Source organism: Paramormyrops kingsleyae, chromosome 17 (assembly GCF_048594095.1).
Source record: "Paramormyrops kingsleyae isolate MSU_618 chromosome 17, PKINGS_0.4, whole genome shotgun sequence".
In the NCBI taxonomy this organism is placed as follows: domain Eukaryota; kingdom Metazoa; phylum Chordata; class Actinopteri; order Osteoglossiformes; family Mormyridae; genus Paramormyrops; species Paramormyrops kingsleyae.
Genome location: NC_132813.1, coordinates 1957688 through 1983247, shown reverse-complemented (window position 1 = coordinate 1983247; position 25560 = coordinate 1957688). Strand labels below are relative to the sequence as shown.

General features: G+C 52.3%; 1 protein-coding gene across 1 annotated transcript in view; it reads right to left on the bottom strand.

Annotated features, from left to right (window-relative positions):
- Positions 1 to 252: 252 nt before the first annotated feature.
- Positions 253 to 25560, bottom strand: part of dync2h1 (dynein cytoplasmic 2 heavy chain 1) — a 78283-nt gene continuing 52975 nt past the window's right edge. Inside the window, exons 78-91 of the mRNA XM_072701748.1 lie at positions 23628 to 23788; positions 22880 to 23005; positions 20995 to 21105; positions 20756 to 20911; positions 19074 to 19149; positions 18037 to 18236; positions 17748 to 17852; positions 9752 to 9868; positions 8840 to 9049; positions 7105 to 7194; positions 3583 to 3692; positions 3393 to 3474; positions 1809 to 1925; positions 253 to 649 (exon numbers count right to left, since the gene is read on the bottom strand). Coding sequence (XP_072557849.1) covers positions 491 to 649; positions 1809 to 1925; positions 3393 to 3474; positions 3583 to 3692; positions 7105 to 7194; positions 8840 to 9049; positions 9752 to 9868; positions 17748 to 17852; positions 18037 to 18236; positions 19074 to 19149; positions 20756 to 20911; positions 20995 to 21105; positions 22880 to 23005; positions 23628 to 23788 — 1820 coding nt within the window. The 3' untranslated portion in view covers positions 253 to 490. The remainder of the gene's footprint in view (positions 650 to 1808; positions 1926 to 3392; positions 3475 to 3582; positions 3693 to 7104; positions 7195 to 8839; positions 9050 to 9751; positions 9869 to 17747; positions 17853 to 18036; positions 18237 to 19073; positions 19150 to 20755; positions 20912 to 20994; positions 21106 to 22879; positions 23006 to 23627; positions 23789 to 25560) is intronic.

Below are 25560 nucleotides of genomic sequence, written 5' to 3'. Positions count from 1 at the left end.
CAGTCTCGAGGACAGACACTGCTGCCGCCCGCCGCCCGCAAGGAACACAGTAAGAGACCTTCTGGTACCTTCTGTGACGCAGATCTGATGAAAGCAGACATTCACGCTTATTTATTCAGCAGACGCTTCGTCTGAAGCGAGGTACCAGCGTGGCGAGCTTGGGGTCCATACGCAACAAGCCCACACAGCTACACATACAAACCTCTTTGGCATTAGGGACTGACCCAGGAAATCAAACAGCTGCTTCTTGCTTTTGGAAATATTTATTGGAAACAGTTAAAATGAAAAGAATCACAAAATACATTGAAAACTCTTCATATTTATACTATTACATCGGCAACATTCAGTCAGGAGCTGCATCATAAACATTAGTACAGACAGATGAGTTTGTGGTCCTGATGCAGTCACTGTATACTCACACAGCCTGCCTGCCTGGCACTGGTCTAGCGGGAGTTTGGGGGCTCCCATTGGCTGCGCGGAAGCCCCGCCCTCACTGCTGCGAGAGGAAGAGGGCAGCCCCTGTCTGGATCCAGCGGTCAGGGCTGCCTGCGCAGGGCAGCTGGACGCTGGAGACCACACGCGTACGCTCGGCGCTGGTGTACAGGGGCAGAGAGATGCTCTCCTCCGGCCCGTAGCAGGCGCTGGCACTCTGGGGGACAGGAACAAAGGTCAGGGTGGGGCTGCCCAAAACTGAAGGCACTTGTTGGACCCCCAAGGGGGGGGCTGCTTATCCAGATGGCTAGACAAACAAATTGAAGCAAAGTAAAATAGATGCATGATACACCCTCTGTAAAAGCGCGTGAGTAAATAACGAGTAAATAAATAGCTGTTACAGCATCATCATCACGTTATTAATCTTAATTGCACTGGCTGTTCTAACAGCAGTAGCTGAATCAGCTATGCTGGGTCGCTTTTATTTTCCCGGCCGGTGCAGAGCCCGTCCCCATCTCCGCTCCATCTGCCTTCACCTTCCCAGGGACCGTCGTCGAGGACACTCATTATCCTGAGCTGAGGGCTACGTCAAATGCGAGATGGCACCCCGCATAACGGCGCCGCCCTGCTGGAAATCAGCGGTAAAGCGGTTTAGGAGTTAGAGGAGTTGCAGGTGCAGCGGGGCGGGGCCGCGCTGGCGGCCCCAGGGAGCGTGCGTTCACGAGCATTCCGTGAAATAGTGTGAAAGCGAGAGCAAGGCGTGGCCTTGGGGAAAAACAAACGGCAGCGGAACAATGGAAAGAGGGAACTGTCTCCTGTAGCTCTTCTCTGGATTTGCTCCTGGGATTCATGCTTCTCCTCATCCGCCTAAAACACCTGCTATTCCCTCTGAGACAAAAGGCAAACGGCGCGTCTCTCCCCCATGTTTCCTGCTGTGATCCGGGGGGGTCTTTCACCCTGGCCATCCCCAAACGGCTTTAAGCGTTTACATCCAACATGAAATCAATCGGTGAGGAGCGGCGGATGAAGCTTTCCAGGACAGAGGGAGCCGCTCGGAGGCTGGGTCTGGCATTCCGCAGCAGAGCCGCGATTCCAGACGGGTGGGCCGACATTTCCAGATTGCGCTAAGAGTCCTTCACAGTTCGGAGGGTCCAAATAACATGGTGCCTTCCTTTCACGCTCCTAATGGAGCTGAGCTGGCAGCTGGTATTATCGTAGTCGCCACGGTGATTCCAATGCCCCCCCCCCCACCCACTAACCCTGACCCAGAGTCAACCGGCACCCAGCACGGTGCGGAGGCAGAATGCTGGGATGTTCGGGGAAGATAAGGCCCTCTGTGTGTGTGGGTGTGCGTGTGTGGGGGGGGGGGGGCGTACCTGCGGAATCCAGGCCATACAGCAGGACGGCACTGCCGACACACTGGGGGAGTCGTGCTGGTTCTCGCTCAGCTGCGTCCCGTCAAAACTGCAGCCCTCCAGCTTCAGTCCATCCACCTGTGGGGGGGGGATTGCTTAAAATACAGTAACAGCTCTTGCTAAAAGGCCTGTGGTGGTTGCGGGGGGGGGGGGGATGCAGTTAGATGCTCCGGACCATATGTGTCAGAAGTTTCCGGCGAAAGCTGCCCCAGTTTCAGCCTAGACTTGCAACTTTACCGCCCAGCCCGGCTGATTACTTTGATACTTCAGTCACACACATACTTGCTGTTTCTGATGCAATCAGAGGCTACTGAGGACATACTGTCCCAAACATGTGGACTCATGCGGGATGCGGCCGGGTGCAGAGTCTCCCGGCCATCGACAGGCGTGTGACGGGGCTGGCAAAGAGGCCCAGAGGACAGGGAGACTGAGCCCGTCAGGCCGGCGCACTGCCAGAGGACGGGGAGACTGAGCCCGTCAGGCCGGCGCACTGCCAGAAGACGGGGAGACTGAGCCCGTCAGGCCGGCGCACTGCCAGAGGACGGGGAGACTGAGCCCGTCAGGCCGGCGCACTGCCAGAGGACGGGGAGACTGAGCCCGTCAGGCCGGCGCACTGCCAGAGGAGACAATGCGTCTACGACAGTCCCGGCACGGGAACAGTGAGTAACCATGGAAACACAGCCCTTACTCCCCTCCAATCTGGGTGTGGGGGGGCAGTTGCCTTTACCTCCGAGGGGAAGACCTACCCCTCAACGCCTTCCAGAATGGAGCTCTCCAAGTGTGTTCACACGTTTGCATGACCATTTGTGTGCGTGTTGCTTTGTGAAGGCAACTGCGGGGGGGGGGGGGGGGGGGGGGTTTCAAGGAAGGATGGAAAATTTTTAAAGCGTCAAGCAAACAAAGTGCCTGAGAAGCTACAGCAGGCTAAGGTCCCCTCATCATAAACTGCTACCTTCACGCTACATTCACGCTACCTTCACGCTACATTCACGCTCATACGCGTCTCGGGGCCGGTATCAGCATCGCTTCACACGTCTCCCGTCAATGCGACACAATTGAAGGATTGACGACGTGTAGCAATGAGAACAGCAGATAGATGAAATATGACCTTCCTTCTGCTCTGTGAAACACTGCCGACACCGTTGCGATTCTGAAAAAGATGGATAAACACGTCTCCTGGCTCGCAGGATGGCTATAGCCTGTGAGATTATCCAGGAGGGTGTCGTGGGGAGCGAGGTAATGTAGGGGGCGAGATGTGCTGAAATGATGTCACTGGAGGGCACTGCTTCTGATGCTACTGAAAATGACCCCACCAATGCAACCACTGCAGTCCTGGCCTTCTATGGCAGGCCCCGCCACACCGAGGAGGAAGGGTGCCCTAAAATGGCCCAGCCCCCCACCAGTGGTCAACAGGCCCCTCTTAGCTGCCTGTGGACACCGTGAGGGAGAAGAGAGTCCAGGCACAGAATCGCGGAGCACGGAGCGAGCTCCTGATTAACCGTCTCAGGCCCACAGGGGACAGTGTGGATCGGGATTCGGTGATACCTTCACTTGCAGGTTAGCCCCTGGAATACGGATCTTCCATGATGTTACGAACTTCAGGCTGTCCATAGAGCAGCCCAAGGCCCTGGGTGTGAGGACAGCTGTGTTTACACGTGGAGGAACATGCACACGTGTCTGTCACGGTTACACATGCTGTGGCAGAATAAGGTGTGGCTGAGGGGGAGGGCAATACCTGGCGGTCTCCTGCCGCAGCGCGTTTAGGAAGGTGTCGGGGTGGAGCAGCTCCGAGAGGTCCAGCGTTTCCGTCATGAGGGTCTGTCTCTCCGCCCTCTGCACCCAGGCCTGTGTTGCGTGAGATGGCAGAGACCCAATCAGAGCAGTGAGGCACACATACGCACACATGCACACGTACGCACACAAGCACACGTACCCACATGCACGCACACATGCACACGCACACACACGCACAAAACACATGCACACGCACGCACACATGCACGGACACATGCACACGTATGCACATGCAAACGCACGCACGCACACAAGCACGTGTATGCACTTCCGCAAGCACACACATACACACGCGTGCATGGTGCTGGCTTATCTCCCTCAAAGTCACCCCACATTGCCGATGCAGCCCTCTAGCCCTGCAAGCTGGAGCACGGCTGTCAGCAGAGAGATTCATTCTGCCTCTAAGATGACAGGGCTGTGTCTGCCTCCCGTCGCTCCGCACTGCTGGCCACGCGCCGACGCCAGATGAGTGATGTGAAGGTGCATGCACAGCAGCTCCACGAGATCCCAGTATGAACAGGCCTTTGATTCCCAGTACATCCTCAGCCTCTTCCCGCCATGTCCAACCCGAACACGTGCATGTCTGCGTTATATTCCAGTGGTAAAAAAAAATTTCTTCATATAAAATCTCAATAGGTTTATGTTATCAGTCATCACCTCCTCAATTTTCCTGATTTTGTGTTTTGATTAATTGAACAGTGTGTGTACATGTACACAGCTCTGGAAAAAAATAAGAGGACATTCTATATATTTTTAAGAAATCTTCAAATCCCAATTTAATCCTGGTTCTGCTGGCAGAGGTTATGCTGAGCAGCAGGCTGCTTCCAGGCTGAAAGACGTCGCCCTTCATTAATGAGAAACAGAAGTACCACGTTGTAGCGCGTATTTTACACAGGCGCACACCCATACATTTAGAAACAAGTGAAACTAAACATGTTGCTGTGGCCTCTTAATTTTTTCCAGAGCTGTAAATTGCACCAAATGTCCCCACCATGTAACAAACATTATTTTGTGGGGACATTTTTCCAGTGTCAATTTAATAAATTTAATAAAAATCTGTGAATGTCTTGTATTTTGTTTGGTTATTTTTGGTTAAGGCTAGGGCAGGGAAGGGGTTAAGGTTGTCACTGCTGAGATGTTGTAGAGTTTTGCCCATAAAAATGAATGGACAGTCCCCACAAAGATATGGATACAAACATATGTGTGTGTGTCTGTGTGTGTCTGTGTCCGTATAAACCAGGGATTTGTCAGGGTGTCCTCATATGTACTGTATACCTGTATGTGTGTGTGTGTGTGTGTGTGTGTGTGTGTCTGTGTGTGTCTCTGTGTCTCTGTGTGTGTCTGTGTGTGTCTGTGTCCCTGCATGCACACCTGTGTTCACAGCCCACCTGCCCGCCTGCTTTGCTGGGGGTTAGGCTGAGGTGGGAGACCCTGGAGTCTCATTACAGGACAGGAGGCAAACGCAGGCACACTGACTGGACAGAGACTGTAATGACGGCGAGCCACACCCCACTCCGCTGATCCCAGATCAGCCCATGGTTCCATCCCAACAGCAGATAGGGCAGCTAAACCCAGGCAGCCGGCTTAGCTGGTAACAGCCTGAGGACCAAACTGAGGCTGGTGCAGCAGATGGAGCAGGCAGCTCGGAGGTCGGTATGCGGTTTCAGTCCAGCGGTGGGGGGGGGGGGGGTCATCGGAGGGATAATGAGGGGTCAGACAGCACCAACCCGTCAGAAAAATCACTCCGACATATGGAGGAACAAACTCACCCTGGTGGCCCAATTTGAGACCACCGGCTGCAGAACCTCTAGCGCCCCCACTGGTGGAAAGGTGACATAGACGAGGAAAGCGTCTCCCTTTTCAGTTCGAAAAGCAGAGACATGGACTCTACCAAGTTGCTAAACAAGTGGCTAAATTAAGAATGACGCAATGCCTGGTCAACATCTAGGGGCTCTTAAAGGTCACATGGGTGCAGCGTGTTGACAAACCTTCATCTGCGTAATGCTGAGGAAAGCTGGAGATTGGGGGACGTGGAACTGGTGCTTTCACCACCTGGTTATGACAAAGACGTTTCTGCAAACCGACAGCAGCCTGCTGTACCTGGAGATGCTGAAAGTGCCCCCCAGGTCAGATACTTCAAAATAAGATTCAGCCTTGCGATTTGAAACATGCCCTGCTGCTACTGTAAAAACAAAGAAAAAGGATAGATTGTTTTGGTTATGTAGATGTTTCTATCTCCCCTTTAATCTGATCTCTATCAAGAGGCTTCCGAAAGATGGTGTGTATGGTGCTGGGGCAAGAAGGCCAGTGCTCAGTGGCCCAACTTGGTGGCCGGACTGAGGGGGGGAGGGGGGGTCACTTCGAGGCAGACCGAGCCGACACACTGAATCTGAGCTACTCGCAGTGTGGAGTCTTTCTAGAGGTCCCTCTTCTCTGAGACAGACAAACAGGAAAGAGCGCTTTCTCCCGCAGTGGCCCCGGCGTCGCAGTAAATGCGGCAAATGCACCTGCTGCTCCCACCAGCACCAGGACGGGGATACGTCAGAATGGAGAGAGGCGGCTCTTCCTTCCTTTAAGCTGCGCCCGGTTTTGCTGTGGACTCAGGAAACGGTGACACACCTCAGGAAGTGACTTTAGTGGGGACGAATTAAAGGGTGCGGATTCACACGGAGGCAGCCCGCCCCACGCCAGCGGCCGCACTGCAAAGTGGTGCCAGCTTAAGAAGGGGGGTGCTGTTGTTCAATCAGCTTTCCCTGGGTTTCTACCAAAACCTTCTTAGCAGAATAGAAAAACAGAGTCCAAAACGGTGCTGCAATAGGCCCCACCAACACGTTGTGCGGCGCAGCGTAACACAGCGTGCAGCACAGTGTAACACGGCGTGCGGTACAACGCAATACGGCATGCGGCGCATCGTAACACAGCGGGCTTGCCTGACAGCATGGACTCTTGAAAAGCGCTTTTAATGCAGTGTCACACATTCAGCACAGTAACATGTTTCCTTCTTCGACTGGAAATCCTGAAGCTGCATGACTCCTTCACTAATAAGTATAGCACTGCATTTCTTGCGACGTGCTCATGCAAAGCGCATATTATGGTAAGTGTTTATTTTTCCGGGAATGCGAAGCAGTAATTCCCCTGATGAACAATCGCCAAGAATGAGTCATTCATGGCACACAGACAATGTTCCCCCTGCGAGGCTGAACTCCAGGTCAGCACCCCTAATGCTATAATCCCTTTTAAGGCTGTTGCATTGATTTCTTATTAGCATGTTTTACCAGGCCTGTGGCTAACAAAAGGTGTTAAGAACAATATTTCAAAAATGTTCCGTAAAAAGCTCACAGGTGGTTCAGTTTAACGACGAAGGTGTAGAGGGTGGAGCCCCACATGGAATCTTACAGCCCCACCGGGTTGGTGCAGCTCCCTCCTCACCATGAAAGGTGCAAGGCGACATGGGTACATTTACCTGTATGGCCAACGCACGGCTCACCACGGCCCTCAGGTACTGCATGGGGTCCTCTGGCCCCTCCCATTTGCTCTGCCAGCTCTGGGGGCACTGTGGGGGATGTACAGGGGTGCAGAAACAGAGTCAGGGGGCTCAGGTGACACACACAAGGATCCAGAGCAGTGCCCGCCCCCGGTAGTCAGGAGACACAAGCAGAGAAACCACTCAAACTGCAGAGGATTGTGGGAATTTTGTTCTTTGTTGGTTATTAAAGTGATCTTCTGCAGCCACTGAAACAAACTGTCTCTCTACCAAGTCCACAGCATAGGGTGAGGACCAGGATACTGCCACCTTCAGGGGGCAACCCTGAACTGCAAACATGCAGGAAGTGGGAGGGGCCTGGCTGTTACATTCTGTAGCTCTCTCCTTGGTCCCTCCACTCTCAGGAGCAGGGTGTCCTGTTCCGCCTGATCAAAACGCTGTCTGACATTAAGAAACTAATTTCTCCTGACTTAGCTTGAAGCGTTTAAAAGCCATATCCATTCAGTCTTTGTGTTGCTTGGCAGGAAATGAAACCAAGGACAAGTCAGACTCAGCCCCGCCCCCTCACCCCCTGTCTGGCGTCACAGAAAAAATAAAGCCATGAAGGGTGATTATGTGGCCATGACGGCCTGCGCTGGCACCATGCCACATCAGTGGCGCTGACAGCCCAGAGACGAGGGCACGCTGCCGTCTACACTCTCATTTACGAGCGGCCCGTGCCAACGACTAACTAATTGGTGTTTTGTGTGAAGGAGAGCCGGGCGTGAGGCGGGACGAGACTGCGGTAGGAGTCGAGTCGGAACGTGTGTGTAGTTAATCGGCACCTCAGCCATGCCGCGCAGGGCAGTGGGGACCCATTTGGGCATGTCATGGTCTCCACCAGGCTCTGCGACCAGAGAAATTTGTCAAATATTGCATACTAGACGGAGCAGATGGACTGATAAAGGGCACAGCCTGACTAGGGCCAAATTTACACGTCAATCTCTGTGTTGACTTCCTGTTACTACACTCTGACTGAAACCATGATTATATGCCCATCAGGCACAGACACAAACATAAACAGGCACACAGACAGACAAAAGCACAGACAGGCACAGATGCAGAAAAACAGACAGGCCCACAGGCCCAGAGATTAATAGGGACAGACAGGAACAGACAGAGACAGAGGCAGATACACAGAGAGAGAGAGACAAAGAGAGTAACTCAGAAACGGAGAGAGGCACAGAGAAGGGGACAGACACAAACACGCAGAGACAGAGAGATACACAGACAGTGTGAGACAGGCACAGACTGACAGACACAGAGACAGATGCAGAAAGACAGACACAGAGACAGATGCAGAGAGACAGAGGCAGAGACAGAGACAGAGGCAGAGACAAAGACAAGACAAAGACAGGCACAGAGACAGGCACAGACATAGACAGGCACAAAAGGAGAGAGAGAGACAGACAAACACAGGCACAGAGACAGGAACAGAGACAGAGACAGGCACAGATAGGCGCAGAGACAGACACACACAGACAGGCACAGACAAAGAGGCACAGATGGAGAGAGAGAGAGACAGAGAGAGACAGGCACAGAGACAGGAACAGAGACAGGCACAGACATACAGACACAGACAGACACATGCAGACAGGCACTGACAAAGACAGGCACAGAGACAGACACACAGAGACAGGCACAGACAAAGACAGACGGAGAGAGAGGGCGGCACCTCCTGGTTGAGCAGCGCCGTTGCCAGCTTCTGCACGTCAGCCGTTAGCAGGGAGGTGCCGCGGATCACCCTGCTGAGTGCTGCCAGAGACTGATGGATGCTCTGGACCAGGCGGATAGCATTGAACTGCTCGAGGACAATGAAGGACAGCACCGGGGACCCCTGGCTCTCACTCGGTGGCGCTACCTTCTGGTGGATGAGGGATGAGCCCTACAAAAACAGGGGAAATTTCATTTTGTCACTCACAGCAAAAACAAAATGTTCAGAATTTTGCAGAAATGATGACATTGCCAAGAATGCCAGTCCAGCAGCACTTAAAGGAGAATAAAGAGGCAAAAGCAGGAACCCGCGGGCATCCCTGGCAGATGGAGTTCCATAGCGTGGTCTCAGAACCCTCAGGGGAAGGCACTAGAAACAGAGGCACAGAGGAACGGGCCAGAAACAGGCCCACTAACAGGAACCGGGTCCATCACGTCTCACCTGAGAGGCAAGCCTACCAAACATAAATACAAAGCCATCGAATATATAGTTCTTCCGACTACTTTCACGGTGCAGTCAAGTCACTCAGTGATGTCATGACATCTTCAAGCCATGTGATGTTAATCTGGCCTCCTCATTGGATGCTAGATGTAAGACAGAGCACCGTTCCAGCCCAGAAACCCATCTTCCCTTCCTGTCCCTTTACAGATGTATGCTTCCTGCTATGCCTTTGAAGTGAGGTCTCCCTGTCAGAGCTCTCCACCTTCCTGGCTGCGATCTGATGTTACTGAGATCACCAGCAGCTGAAAGCTGGAGGCTGGGAGATTGCTGCTGCACTGACAATTTCAGCAGCGTGACTGTGACCTAACATCCGGGGGGAGTCAGGAATGAGGAAAAGAGCGACATGGTACGGAGGGAGCACCTGGGACTCACCTGGTTCAGCTTCTTCCACAGGTTCAGCACAGGGGACAGGCTGCTGGACCACAGCTCCCGATCGAACTTGGAGCCAGCCGTCACAGAGCGGCTGAGAACTCGGAGCTGGGAAATGACCTGCGGGAAGAGGAGAGTGACGTGTGGATCGCAGGGGAGATTAAGGTCAAAGAGCTGGCTGTCAGTCATAGCATTCACGGTGAAGGACTGATGCAGCAGCACTGAAATCCCCAAAGCACGCAGTACAGACCGTATCACACCCGGCCTGCCGCTGTCACACTCCATGGGCGGAGCCTCCCGCTCTGTTCAGTTTAGTTGTGATTGATTCTCTTTCTCTTGAGTGCAAACGCCGAGGTTCATTTTCCACCTTCCTCTGACAAATCGCTCTCGTTTTCTGTGGCTCAACCTTCCAACAACACACGATTTTTCAGCCTTGGATGGGGGGGGGGGGGGTGGAGCTGACGTGATTCTGATTTAAAGCCCCCCTTTAGTGTGGAGTGTGGGTAAAGAGGTGGCCTTAACCGAATGGGGGGGAGGGGGGAGCAGACGGTTGTTTAGTCATGTAAAAAGTTGGAGTCCTGCAAGATGAGCAGGCTTCCAAAGAATTGGATGGAAAATGTATTTTCATGCAGTAAACCAGGTGCAGTAGGGCAGGCAGTGTAGGGGGGAGGGGTAAACCAAACTGCATTCTCTTCGTACCCAATCAGACAAGCTGTCGGGCACCTACTTTCTGTGTATACCCAATCAGACAAGCTGTCGGGCACGTACTTTCTGTGTATACCCAATCAGACAAGCTGTCGGGCACGTACTTTCTGTGTATACCCAATCAGACAAGCTGTCGGGCACGTACTTTCTGTGTATACCCAATCAGACAAGCTGTCGGGCACGTACTTTCTGTGTATACCCAATCAGACAAGCTGTCGGGCACCTACTTTCTGTGTATACCCAATCAGACAAGCTGTCGGGCACGTACTTTCTGTGTATACCCAATCAGACAAGCTGTCGGGCACGTACTTTCTGTGTATACCCAATCAGACGAGCTGTCGGGCACGTACTTTCTGTGTATACCCAATCAGACGAGCTGTCGGGCACGTACTTTCTGTGTATACCCAATCAGACGAGCTGTCGGGCACCTACTTTCTGTGTATACCCAATCAGACGAGCTGTCGGGCACCTACTTTCTGTGTATACCCAATCAGACGAGCTGTCGGGCACCTACTTTCTGTGTATACCCAATCAGACGAGCTGTCGGGCACCTACTTTCTGTGTATACCCAATCAGACGAGCTGTCGGGCACCTACTTTCTGTGTATACCCAATCAGACGAGCTGTCGGGCACCTACTTTCTGTGTATACCCAATCAGACGAGCTGTCGGGCACCTACTTTCTGTGTATACCCAATCAGACGAGCTGTCGGGCACCTACTTTCTGTGTATACCCAATCAGACGAGCTGTCGGGCACCTACTTTCTGTGTATACCCAATCAGACGAGCTGTCGGGCACGTACTTTCTGTGTATACCCAATCAGACGAGCTGTCGGGCACCTACTTTCTGTGTATACCCAATCAGACGAGCTGTCGGGCACCTACTTTCTGTGTATACCCAATCAGACGAGCTGTCGGGCACCTACTTTCTGTGTATACCCAATCAGACGAGCTGTCGGGCACCTACTTTCTGTGTATACCCAATCAGACGAGCTGTCGGGCACCTACTTTCTGTGTATACCCAATCAGACGAGCTGTCGGGCACCTACTTTCTGTGTATACCCAATCAGACGAGCTGTCGGGCACGTACTTTCTGTGTATACCCAATCAGACGAGCTGTCGGGCACCTACTTTCTGTGTATACCCAATCAGACGAGCTGTCGGGCACCTACTTTCTGTGTATACCCAATCAGACGAGCTGTCGGGCACCTACTTTCTGTGTATACCCAATCAGACGAGCTGTCGGGCACCTACTTTCTGTGTATACCCAATCAGACGAGCTGTCGGGCACGTACTTTCTGTGTATACCCAATCAGACGAGCTGTCGGGCACCTACTTTCTGTGTATACCCAATCAGACGAGCTGTCGGGCACCTACTTTCTGTGTATACCCAATCAGACGAGCTGTCGGGCACCTACTTTCTGTGTATACCCAATCAGACGAGCTGTCGGGCACCTACTTTCTGTGTATACCCAATCAGACGAGCTGTCGGGCACGTACTTTCTGTGTATACCCAATCAGACGAGCTGTCGGGCACCTACTTTCTGTGTATACCCAATCAGACGAGCTGTCGGGCACCTACTTTCTGTGTATACCCAATCAGACGAGCTGTCGGGCACCTACTTTCTGTGTATACCCAATCAGACGAGCTGTCGGGCACCTACTTTCTGTGTATACCCAATCAGACGAGCTGTCGGGCACCTACTTTCTGTGTATACCCAATCAGACGAGCTGTCGGGCACCTACTTTCTGTGTATACCCAATCAGACGAGCTGTCGGGCACCTACTTTCTGTGTATACCCAATCAGACGAGCTGTCGGGCACGTACTTTCTGTGTATACCCAATCAGACGAGCTGTCGGGCACCTACTTTCTGTGTATACCCAATCAGACGAGCTGTCGGGCACCTACTTTCTGTGTATACCCAATCAGACGAGCTGTCGGGCACCTACTTTCTGTGTATACCCAATCAGACGAGCTGTCGGGCACCTACTTTCTGTGTATACCCAATCAGACGAGCTGTCGGGCACGTACTTTCTGTGTATACCCAATCAGACGAGCTGTCGGGCACCTACTTTCTGTGTATACCCAATCAGACGAGCTGTCGGGCACCTACTTTCTGTGTATACCCAATCAGACGAGCTGTCGGGCACCTACTTTCTGTGTATACCCAATCAGACGAGCTGTCGGGCACCTACTTTCTGTGTATACCCAATCATGCTGTCTACAATTAAAAAATAAAAACATCAAACCCCAAGGAAGCAGAGCATGATGGGATGTGTGCCATGATGGGATGTGTGCCATGATGGGATGTGTGCCATGATGGGATGTGTGCCATGATGGGATGTGTGCCATGATGGGATGTGTGCTCGGGCGGAGTCCCGGCCCGAATACCGAATTGACGTCCCGCATTAAGGCAGCTGCGTAATAAATGACCCGTAAAGGCCGAAGGCATCCTTCTGTCACCTGACTGACACAACTGCCACCGCGTCCTGCATCCAGGCACTTCCAAGGCACCCAAACAGCCCCCTGAAGCACAAAATGACCTGGGGGGGGGGGTAGAAGGGAGTGAAATTAAGCCTGGCCGTATCAGCGCTATGAGCCCGGGTGTCTTTACTTCAGCCTGACAAGTGAGTCTGCCGAGAGTGTAAGTGATGTAGAGAGATTATTCACGAAATTAATTCACGGCTGGAGGCGAAGGGGCAGACCTGCTGGGGGTGGGGGGGAGGGGGGGGGCTGCAGGCCTAGAGAGAGCTCTTGGGGGAGGGGGGGGGCTGCAGCACAGGCGATGTATCATCCCACACAACCAAATTCTAATTACGTTCCAGACCAGCAACCCCGGCCCTGCCTCCCCCCTGACCAGCAGCGTTTCATGTCTGCCCGGTAAATCAGAAGCGGGCCGAGGATTTATGAGCAAACGTTCCTGCTGCTCATGGTACCGGTTCAACGGGTCACTGCGTCAGTCCGTGGGAAGGGAGACTGGCTCCATGTCCCGCTGTGCATTTTCGTAACTTGAATGGTGCCCCCTGCAGGCCAATCCATGAAAGACTGAATATCACAGCGTCACAGTAACACACCGTTATAACCACTATTGCATTACAATACATTATCATCACCGTCCCAAGAACCTGCATAAAGTGATGACAGTAATCTCACTGCAGCCATTCAGGGTACAACAGCACTGCCCTTGGACCTGAGGGCCTAACTTACCACCGGCATGTAACTAACTTGGAACTGCTGCCTTACTGCCCGAGACTGTTATTTAAAGTGTCACTGGGCCCAGAGAGCATCTTTCAGGCCTGGCTCCTGTCTCTGCATGACCAGGAATAGTGGGTGAGTGAAGCCTCTTCATAGAGGAATCCCAAGGCTCCGCCTCTTCCCGCAAAGACCACAGACGCGCATCAGTGATGACACCCCCACAGTCGCTACTGCAGCCCTGGTCATACCGGCAATAAATCTTTTTCACGGGAACAGATCTGATTCATAGGATAATTAAAGTACAGGATGTGATTCGGGCCGTGAGCAATTCGGAGCGCTGAATGGCCGACGGCACAGGGACTCTGGGTTTCGCGTCTCCCGTGGGACGGGTTCAGGCAGACCAGTGAGGGCGGAGTCACAGACCATAGGGGTGGAGTCACAGACCATTGGGGTGGAGTCACAGACCATTGGGGTGGAGTCACACCAAAAAGCATTGGGCTATGAAATGCAGTGTACAGGGACACCTGGAAGGCTGACGTTGAATGAAGTGCAGACATGGCAATAAAACTCAAACCTGTCTTAAATCGCTATGCCCCCGTGTGTCCAAAAGGGGTATAACAAAGACATAAACTGTCTGCATGTAAAAATGCTCTATAGTATGTAAAAAAAGAATAAAAAGGCACAAAGCACCCCAACAGGGAGCACTGCATTTCACTGAGACTGGGCAGCTCTGAGGATTCCAGTTAATAAGTCCCTGGCTGCCACTGGGGGCTGTAAAGGTGGCGGAGGAGCAGTAATCAGCCAGTTTCAGATCGTGTCCCTTTGATCTCCTAAAAAGGGACGGTGAATGGGGGTGCCCTGTTAGAGCCTCAGTGACGTCCACAGCAGTGCAGGAAGCCTCACAGAGCCCCACACTCCACATCTGACACAAACACCCAAGTAAAACCACTTTCTCATTCATTACAGTAAACACATATACTTTCTATAGCTCAACCTCTGTCGGATCATCAGTGTACAGCATTCAGGGTGATTATGTATCTTAGGACAGTTACAAGTGTCATTTTCCTCCAGATAACGGTCCTTAGATGGGATAGTTAAAAAGCAAGGGATGAAAATTCATATTCCTTGATTATCTGAACACCAACCGACACCATTATTAAGAGAGGACCCCTGCTCCCCATTATTAAGAGAGGACCCCCCGCTCCCCATTATTAAGAAAGGACCCCCCGCTCCCCATTATTAAGAGAGGACCCCCCGCTCCCCATTATTAAGAGAGGACCCCCGCTCCCCATTATTAAGAGAGGACCCCCGCTCCCCATTATTAAGAGAGGACCCCCCACTCCCCATTATTAAGAGAGGACCCCCCGCTCCCCATTATTAAGAGAGGACCCCCCGCTCCCCATTATTAAGAGAGGACCCCCCGCTCCCCATTATTGAGAGGACCCCGCCCCATCATCCTTCTCTCTCGTATTTACTGAGTCATTGCTGTAACCCCTTTCAGATCCTCTCCCATCTCCCGAAGCCCTCGTCACACTGGTAGGTGTCACCTGCTAATGTCTGCATCACCGCCACAGATAAGCACGTGGAACATGCGACATGCATGCAGGCCACACACAGGACCAGAGGGGGGCGAGACTGCGGTTTGGAGCACATTCCCACCACGGCCGCAGCGCCGGAGGTCGTCTTAGCCTCCTCGCGGCATTTACCCGTCACAGCGCTAAAATGCTGCCGGCCCCGGGAGAGAGACAGGAAGCACATGTTCAAAGACCGTGAGAAATGCAGGAAATCGTCAGCATACATGCAGCATGCACTCCTCCACAATCCGGTCGACATGGTAACCAAGCCAGCCATCTAAAGCTGGGAATCGTGTTTTATCCTGTTCGATAGGGTGGGTGAGGAGGCTCACTGAGGCCACTGGTTACATTTCAGGAAAAAGAAACTCGGCTATCGTGTTGTCAAGAAGCACGACCTTTGACCTGCAGAGGGACACACTGTTGAGTGACTGCAGGAGGCGCCTCGGCTGCCCTGCTGAAATTGGGGGCTGTGAAAAGCGTGAAATGTGCCACTTTCAGTGTAAGTGGCCTCTGCATGGCCCAGCCTGAAGCACAGGTCAAGCGCAAATTTTAATGCGACATGAGATGGATCATTTGTCAAGGGGAAATTCTCACATTCGAGGAGCAATGTTAAGTGAAACCCCCCCCCCCCCCCAGCTAGACACTCATAAGGAAGTGGTGCAGTGTGTGCTTACAGCGCTTAATAGTGCAAGGCTCTCACTTCTTACAAAGTGATATTTAAGTAAAAGGTCTGGAATGAAAATCTTTCATTCTGAAACTGTTAACCTTCAACATCTGACTGCAAATTCCGTAAATGATTCTCAGGCGGTATAGAAGGAATCCATGTGGGCAAATCCGAGAGCAGTGTTCCTGTTCGGGCCGCTGGAAGGCCAGGCGTGATCACGGCATTATCATGGAGCCCAGGCAAGCAGGCTGCCAACAACACAGAACACCATTTGTCTACTGGAGAGCTCCGACGAGCTCCCCCTTCCCTCCATAGACCTTTACCCCCACCCCCCAGGTACAGGTCTGCCTGTTTAAGAAGCACAGCATCCTAATTGGCCCCCCGCAGCATCTTCACAGTAGGGCTCCGATTCCCGACTCTGCATAAATTGACCGGACCGCATCCCTGCTAAATAAGTGCCTTTGGCAGTTCCCTGGGGGAATGAAGGCGGGATGCTAGCCAATACTAACGTCTCCTCGCAGGTCAGTAATTAGCGAAGTGCGTGGCCCCCCCATTCCGAGGCCCACGTCGGAGCCGTGGCATCGTGACGTCACCATGCCTTACTTCCCGTTGCAGTTCACCATGCCCGCCGGGGGACACTATGGATAAAGGTCGGGGGGGGGGGGCGTTCTTCCTCTGTTCCTCCGGGATAGATGAAAAAGACAAACTGACTTAATACTGCAGCTCTTATATAAACCATAGCACACTGGGGGGGGGGGGGGGGGCGCCGGCTGTGCCCACCCTTCCCTAAAGTGGTCGCACACCTTTCTGCTCCTTCTGAAGAAAATGAAAAAATGAATCACTACAGCAAAAAAAAAAAATTATGACCCAAATGTAGACAGGTAAGTTTTCTAGGAGTGACAATATGAAGACAATATGATAGCATTTGCAGACGTTACAGGTAACAAGGCAGTTTGAAAACAGATCTTCCTTGACTGCGGTAAACAAAACAGGGAAACGTGGACCAGGCAAGATGCTTTCTGAGAGTGAGAGTTATACAGCCATGTGCAGCAGTACACACAGCACGTACGGGGGGGGGGGGGGGGGGGTCACAATGTGAAAAGGAATACCTTTTACTCCGCTGTCTAATTTTAGACATACATTTAGTAATTAATTACTGCTGATAAAGTAAAATTGGGATGCTTGTAGTTCACGGAGAGTGAGAGAGTGAGAGCGCCCCCTGCCAGTTACAGACCCCCCGCCCCCTGGGGTTAAGCATGTCAGCCTTGGTCTTTGGCGCATGGGACACAGGATGAGTGGAATGCTGACGCACGCGCTCATGCTGTTGGGGAAAGAGCGGCTCGCTCTGCAGGTGCTACAGCTCGCTTGTGACAATCCCAGTATCTCGGGCTAAATGTAAAACCGCAGCCCATACAGGGTGACGTGGTGTGAGGGAAACGTTCAATGAAAGTAAGTCCTACTGAAAATGTCACCACTGTTATTTCAGCATTAAAAATGTCGGGCTGTGTATAACGGAGGACTTGCGTGGCCGGTGAGATGAGGAAGAGATGGGGGCTCCCACAGCCACCTACATGGCTTTGAAGGGAGCGGGACAAACATGCCTCAGGTCACGACCGACAGGAAACAGCTGTGTCCCCCCCCAGCCCGGCGCTGCCTTCCCGCTCCGAATGCAGTGTTTGGCAGCTCAGCGATCGCATGGAATGCAGGGACTCAGCTCCTTACATCCTGATACCTCTCCAATCCGGAGAGCTGCTGAGAGATTTAACCTGGGCCAAGCCAATGCCAGCGGGCGGGGAGGGGGACCACGGGCAGGGAGGGGGACCGCGGGCGAGGCGATCACATGACCGCAGACTCGGCCTACCTGGGAGCTGAAGATGCGCTGGGCCGAACGCTCGATGTTGGCCGGCAGGCCGAAGAACGCAGGCCGGTCGTCCTCGGGGAGGCTCTTCATGGCACCTCGGTAATCCTGAAATTGGGCACCGGGTCAAATGGGACTCATTCCGTGTACGAAGATGCTGATATGTTTTTAGTCATAGTCATTTTTTATTAATTGAATGCAAATCCCAGCACTCCTGGGCCAAAGTGACTTCAGTGGCTGGCATTCTGGTTCTGGAGAGAGACTCTCCAAACTGCTAAACAGGCCGACCCACCAGGACACTGCAGGTGCTGGGCAGGCTGATCGGCGCTGGGAAGGCCGCCGCTGCCGCTGCCTTAGAACCCAGGCGTGCGCTGAAAAACTGGTCCAGGTAAGAGCGCAGGACACGCTGGTCGTACGGGTTGTCCACGCGGCCGCCGTAGATGGCGCTCTCCAGGAGCCCTCGTACAAAGTCCCACTGGACGTCTTTGGCTCCTGCAGTCAGGGATCACAGGGGCTGCAGTTCCACACACTCTCCACTAGGGGCGTGCTTAGCAATAACAAGCTAACAGGGTCCATCATCAACCATCTAATCACACAGCAGGATGAGCCGGATATATAGGAGAAAAAGGTCTGAATGGAGGCTTCACTGCCCGCCTGCTTTCATTCAGCTCAATAACAAAAGGAGGCGATGCGGAACTGTCCGGAAGCTGAACTGAGAAAGTGGTTTAAACGCCTGGGAATTCATCCAGGCCGCAGCATGAAAACAAGAAAGCCACAGTGGACATCTGTGTTCAACGGGTACAAATTCCAGGCTACTGGGAGGAAAGGAAAGGGAAGCAGGCTGGGGCGCTGGTGCCACAGCTGGCTGACACGATGCCTCCCCACCAGCAGGGGACGCCGGTCTGCGACTCCAGAGGACCAGAGGGAAGCAAACCCAGGTCCCACCACCACTGCTGATCATTTCAGTAGGGATGTGCGCCACTGGACAGCTTCACAGAGACTGAAGCAAATGTTAACTGCTAATCATTTCAGTAGGGATATGAGCCACTGTACAGCTTCACAGAGACTGAAGCAAATGTTAACTGCTGATCATTTCAGTAGGGATGTGAGCCACTGGACAACTTCACAGGGACTGCAGCAAATGTTAACTGCTGATCATTTCAGTAGGGATGTGAGCCACTGGACAGGCTCACAGAGACTGCAGCAAATGTTAACTGCTGATCATTTCAGTAGGGATGTGAGCCACTGGACAGCTTCACAGGGAGTACAGCAAATGTTAAATTAAACAGGTTTAATGTTAAACAAACTCAGCTTAGTCCCTGCCATTACCTTCGAAAAGCCTGTCGATGATCTCAAACCCAGCACGGAGATCAGACAAAGAGAATTCGTAGAATTTTGTCCAGCCCTAGAAGGAGAGGAATTTCTTTGTTTACGTAGGTTCAACAAATATACAGGCTGGGCTCAGAAAACACAGAGTGACAGGCTATCCAGCCAGACAGACACCACCTCGGAAGCGCAAATGCAGGGCGTAATTACAGCACGGCGCCAGCAGCAGTGGATGTGAAATGTGATGCAACAGAGTTACAGAATGGCACATCACCTACACATCCCCTAACAACAGGATGAGGAGCGGCCATATTCCCCCACCTAGCCCTGCACCCCCTAACGACAGGATGAGGAGCAGCCATATTCCCCAACCTAGTCCTGCACCCCCTAATAACAAGATGAGGAGCGGCCATATTCCCCAACCTAGCCCTGCACCCCCTAATAACAGGATCAGGAGCGGCCATATTCCCCCACCTAGCCCTGCATCCCCGCTCCAGGCAAGGGGAACGCACTCACCATGCAAATCCTCAGACAAATGAGTTTCTAAATTATTACAATAAGAAATTCCAAATGAATCCACCCCCCCCCCCTTTATTTACCGCCTGACGCCTGGCTATCAGTCAAGCGCTAACCCGCTACCGTGGCGTAATGGCGGCAAGAGAGCTTCATTAGCATCAGGCCAGGCAGGATCAGACCCCTGCGTACAGCAAGCCGTAAATGAGACATTTAAACCAAGTGCTTATGTCCTTCCTGGATCCCTCCTGAGCTCACAGTGATAGATTCGGGGGGTAAATATTACCCAGGGACTGGCTGTATTCTCAGTCTGATGGTTCGGGGGGGGGGGGGGGGTTTATTAAGGGGGGTCAGCCAGGAGTCAGGCTCTCATGGATAAATGTGTAATGATACCTAGAATTAAATTATCTACATTCAGTACCTAACAAACTTAATGTAATAATAATAATAATAATAATAATAATGATAATATGTGAGAAACAGCCAGCTGGTTCCTGTTTAGAGAGCCTGGTATCTAGTCGGAGATCATCGATAAGATGTTCAGTAATTAAGGTCTGACTGCACTCCTGTAAAAATACACTCCTAACCTTCACTAAACGAATGCTGCCAACATCAATTTAACGAAAGAGATAACTGCTAATTAATTAAGCAGGCTTACTCAGAGCCTGGCAATTTAATTAAGTGTTATATCTGAAACATCTAAATAATGGCTGGATATAATTATTGCACAGGCGGCCCGGCAGACGTGGTCTCATGCCTCCCCTCTTACAGATGCCACATTATAAGGACAGTAGAACCCAAGCGTCGCTATTGGCCAGTGTGGCTGGTATTAATATGGCTCTGACCAGGTGACCTGCCCATGAAGCGCAGCCGTGGTTCTCGGACTGTACCAATAAATATAGCTTTATGTCTCTTGGTGACTTCCAGGTACAGCCACCATTTAGCGGGTCTCCCTGGCTCCTCCCATCTCAGACCCCCCCCTCTGCCTTATCCACCAGCAATTACAGCCTGTTTAATTGGCCATGGAAGGTTAGGGCTGGAGCTTTGCTGCAGACGGCTTCCAGACGTGATGCCAGGCAGCTGCGCTCTAATGAAACCTGCACCTCTGTTAAACGTAAATGATTACAGCGATGGTGGCCACACACAGGTAGGCACCAGGTGACGGGCGGCACCTGGGGGATGTAGTTTCGCCGCTCCTGGCACACGGCGTGGAACCAGGCGAGGCCGAAGAGCGACTGGGCCCGCACCACCGAGCCCCCCTTACTGATCTGCTCCGGGCTCCACGACTCGTAAGTCCTCATGAGGTTCTTCTTCAGGCCGGGGGGGGCCTGGGGAGGGAAGCCAACATCGTGGAGAAGGCAGGCACAGTTCATGGTAGAGAGCCCCTCTTAGCCAGGACACTGGTCCCTACCTCGTACGTGACCTTCAGGCTGCTCTGCAGCAGGATGGCGGAGAACTTGGTGTGCACTTCAGCTGTGAGCCACAGGCGGAACCCAGTTTTGGGTCGAAGCACGTTGAGCTCCTGAGGAACCAACACGAAAGCCGTTTATAAGCATCCAGACATGGGGTCGGGGGGGGGGGAGACCTCCACCAATGGCATGGAGACATTTCACCCCCATGCATTCTGCATATTCTACACCACGTCCCAGAACTTCAACCCAAAAACTCAATAGATCAAAAATAGAACAAATTCATAGAGCTGCTCTGGGCCTGCGCGACACTGCTCTGCTAAACGGAGGTTCTGGAGAGACCACCCGCCTGTATCTTCCTAAGGTGGGCTAAGGGGCCATTTTTCCATGATCCTCTGGAGCAGGACAGCTTTAATATTCATGAGCACCATCACTGCAGGTGTACTGAAGTCAGCACAGGCCCCACGTGTGAAGAACTCAACCCAACTACTGAGCATGTCAGCACATGTTTAATTTACTTGGAATAAAAAAATATACACCAATCATCCAGGGCTGGAAGTATAAAGATGCCTGTAGGCTCCAGGAAACCCTCCTCACCCAAATGGTGGCACCGTGACACCTCGCCAACCTGCCCCACACCCAGCTCGGGTCTTTAAAGACCCCCACCCCCCGCGAAGCTGACACTGCCGATCATGGCTAAGCGTTTGTGCCTGATAATGACATCGCTCTGAATTCTCTGGAGAGAGATGCAGATTGAGAGAGCAGGGAGGGAATGAGTCACTAACAGGAGGGAAGACCCAGAGAGAGGGTCTCTTTCAGTCACTCACACACGCGCACACACACACACACACGCACACACACACACAAACAAACACACACACACACACACACACACAGACAAACACACACACACACACACACACACGCAGGGTTGTGTTCATATCTTTTGGGGGACTGTTCACTTATTCCTATGGGAAAACCTTAATCCAAGCTATAATAACTGTACTCCTACTCAGTAGATTTTTGACATTTTTAGTTTTTTGATTGCATTCACAGTTTCCCTTTGAGGGGACTGGAAAAATGTCCCCACAAGGTCAGAGTGATAGGTTTTTATCACATTGTGGGGACATCTAATACTGCACACACAGGCCAGAGGGTCCTGAGTTTGGGTGCATGGTGAAGATTCCGATCCGAGGGAGAAAGGCAGGTGGCTGGGCTGAAATTAACAAGGTTCTGTGGCATAACCATAGGAACCAACATGAGGCTGCTCTTCAAAGGCAGCAAAGCTCAGTGGGACTGGGAGTACAGCCAAAAAAAAGGGAGGGGGGGGCAGCCAAAAAAAAGGGGGGGGGGCAGCCAAAAAAAAGGGGGGGGGGGCAGCCAAAAAAAAAGGGGGGGGGGCAGACAAAAGACACGCTTTCTGGGTAAAAGTGGGCCTGAACCCGCTGATTCTTGTCATGTGGCCTGCAGCCGGGCTCTGGAGAGCCAGTGGCAGCCACAGTTGTACCAGCCGCGGAGGACGTCATCCCAGTCAGAGGCGTGTAAATCGGACTGGCGTCCATTGCCTGGACTTTTGCCACAAATAAAGGGGTTGAGGTTTGTGGCTACAGAGGCTCTGTGAGAAAGTGCAAAAAGGAGGAAACTTGGAATAAATTTACATCTACTGCCTGGTTGACGGTGGATGCAATTAAAGCTAAATAGGGAATGAAATCAGTGGCTCGAGACGGCAGAGTTCCACAGGCAGACCTGCCTTCATCCCCTCCGTGAAAGAGGGAGAAAGAGAAAGCAGGCCTTCCCACAGACACAGCTACCCCACGCTACACCCTGTGCAGGTCGAACTACCAGGTCACCAATCAACATGGTGCTACACAAAGCCGAAATGCCCACCTTCTCCAGTAGGGGGAGCCAGGCGGTGACGAGGTGCAAGTTCTTGAGACACAGCCACTCTCCATTACGAGCGCACTCCTTGAGGGTCTGGACAGCGACGTCGGCCTGGCCCTGACCCATAGCCAGCTGGAGGGAGGGAGGGGGGACACAGCGAGAGGGTTACAGACGTGCACGGTAAAGAAAAGGACAGGCAGATAATGAGAGGCAGAGAGGTCAAATTTCAGCTTCCATCCTGCCGTGCTATAAGAGCAGCACATCTGGACGTGAGCCTCCAGTTTACACAGGAGCCGCCTGACTGTCAGCATGCGAGACACGGAGGCCCCATGCACTCATGTGGGCAGGCGTTAGATCCGGAATCATCGTGCCGCTTAACAGCCAATGACACGCTGATTAAAAGCCAGGGTATCTGGCAGGACTTATCGCTGTCATCTCTGCTTAATATGCTTCTGTCTCCGTCTGACCTCAGTGCTCTGTTACGCCGTCTGGATGTCTGCGTGGAGGTCAGATTAAGAGCACCTTCCAAAGCCATTATCACTGCGCTTTGATTAAGCTTGGAGCCGACGTCCTACTGGGCTGCCTCAAGCCAGCTGTTACTAGGACTCTGCTACCGTACCTGTATTTTACCTTATTTGTTCAAATAAAACACACATGCGGGGAAGTGAGCTGTCCTGGGTACAGTCAGCGCGATTTAATAAGGAAATAAATGCAGGAATGTGTCCCTTCGCAAAGGGCTAAGGGTGGGCCGCACCTCATGGTAGCTGTCCCGGCCCACTGTCTCCCCAGCCAGCTCCAGCAGTTCCTGGGATGGGTCAGCTCCCGGCGAGATCATTATGAGGATGGGCTCCATCTCCAGGGTCTCCTGATACAGCCGCTTCAGATTCAGTGGTGGCAGGGAGAGCTCCATCATGCCTGCGCAGCAGAGGGCGTCACTGAGGTCGAGACGAGGAGGGGGACAGCAGCAGGCGCCAAAGCAGGGCGGGAAACGGTGAAACGGGGGGAGCCCCACACAAAGCAGGCCTTAATCGTAAGCTGATGGAGACCCTCACAGACAAAACACATCCACTAGGGGTGCAGCGATTCTCCTAACCCACAGTTCACAGCAGGCCTCCATTTTTTTCACGGTGCAGTGAAGATGGGGAGAGATTCACCGCTCTGTGCAGTGAAAATGGGGAGAGGTTCACCGCTCTGTGCAGTGAAAATGGGGAGAGGTTCACCGCTCTGTGCAGTGAAAATGGGGAGAGGTTCACCGCTCTGTGAAACACTATGTGGGCAAATAGTGCAACAATTTCAGAATAATGTTCCTCAACGTAATATTGCCAAGAATTTGGGAATTTCATCATCTTTGGTCCATAATATCATTAAAAGATTCAGAGAACCTGAGGAAATCACTGTAGGCAAGGGACAATACTGAATAGCCATGATCTTCGGGTCCTCAGGCGGCACTGCATTAAAAACAGACACGATTCTATAGTGGAAATCACTGCACAGGCTCAGGAACACTTGTGAAAAACACTGTCTATGAACACAGTTTGTTGCTGCATCCACAAATGCAGGATGAAAAGAAGAAACCAGAAACGCTGCCAACTTCTCTGGGCTTGAGCTCATTTAGGACGGAGGCAAAATGCAAAACTGTCCTGCGGTCTGACCAATCAATATTTCAGATTCATTTTGGAAATCATGGACACCGTGTCCTCTGGTCTAAATAGGAGGGATCATTATGAGGATGGGCTCCATCTCCAGGGTCTCCTGATACAGCCGCTTCAGATTCAGTGGTGGCAGGGAGAGCTCCATCATGCCTGCGCAGCAGAGGGCGTCACTGAGGTCGAGACGAGGAGGGGGACAGCAGCAGGCGCCAAAGCAGGGCGGGAAACGGTGAAACGGGGGGAGCCCCACACAAAGCAGGCCTTAATCGTAAGCTGATGGAGACCCTCACAGACAAAACACATCCACTAGGGGTGCAGCGATTCTCCTAACCCATAGTTCACAGCAGGCCTCCATTTTTTTCACGGTGCAGTGAAGATGGGGAGAGATTCACCGCTCTGTGCAGTGAAAATGGGGAGAGGTTCACCGCTCTGTGCAGTGAAAATGGGGAGAGGTTCACCGCTCTGTGCAGTGAAAATGGGGAGAGGTTCACCGCTCTGTGAAACACTATGTGGGCAAATAGTGCAACAATTTCAGAATAATGTTCCTCAACGTAATATTGCCAAGAATTTGGGAATTTCATCATCTTTGGTCCATAATATCATTAAAAGATTCAGAGAACCTGAGGAAATCACTGTAGGCAAGGGACAATACTGAATAGCCATGATCTTCGGGTCCTCAGGCGGCACTGCATTAAAAACAGACACGATTCTATAGTGGAAATCACTGCACAGGCTCAGGAACACTTGTGAAAAACACTGTCTATGAACACAGTTTGTTGCTGCATCCACAAATGCAGGATGAAAAGAAGAAACCAGAAACGCTGCCAACTTCTCTGGGCTTGAGCTCATTTAGGACGGAGGCAAAATGCAAAACTGTCCTGCGGTCTGACCAATCAATATTTCAGATTCATTTTGGAAATCATGGACACCATGTCCTCTGGTCTAAATAGGAGGGACCTTCCAGCTTGTTATCAGCAGCCAGTTAAAAAGCCAGCATCCATGCTGGAGTGGGGGTGCATTAGTGCCCATTGCTGGGGC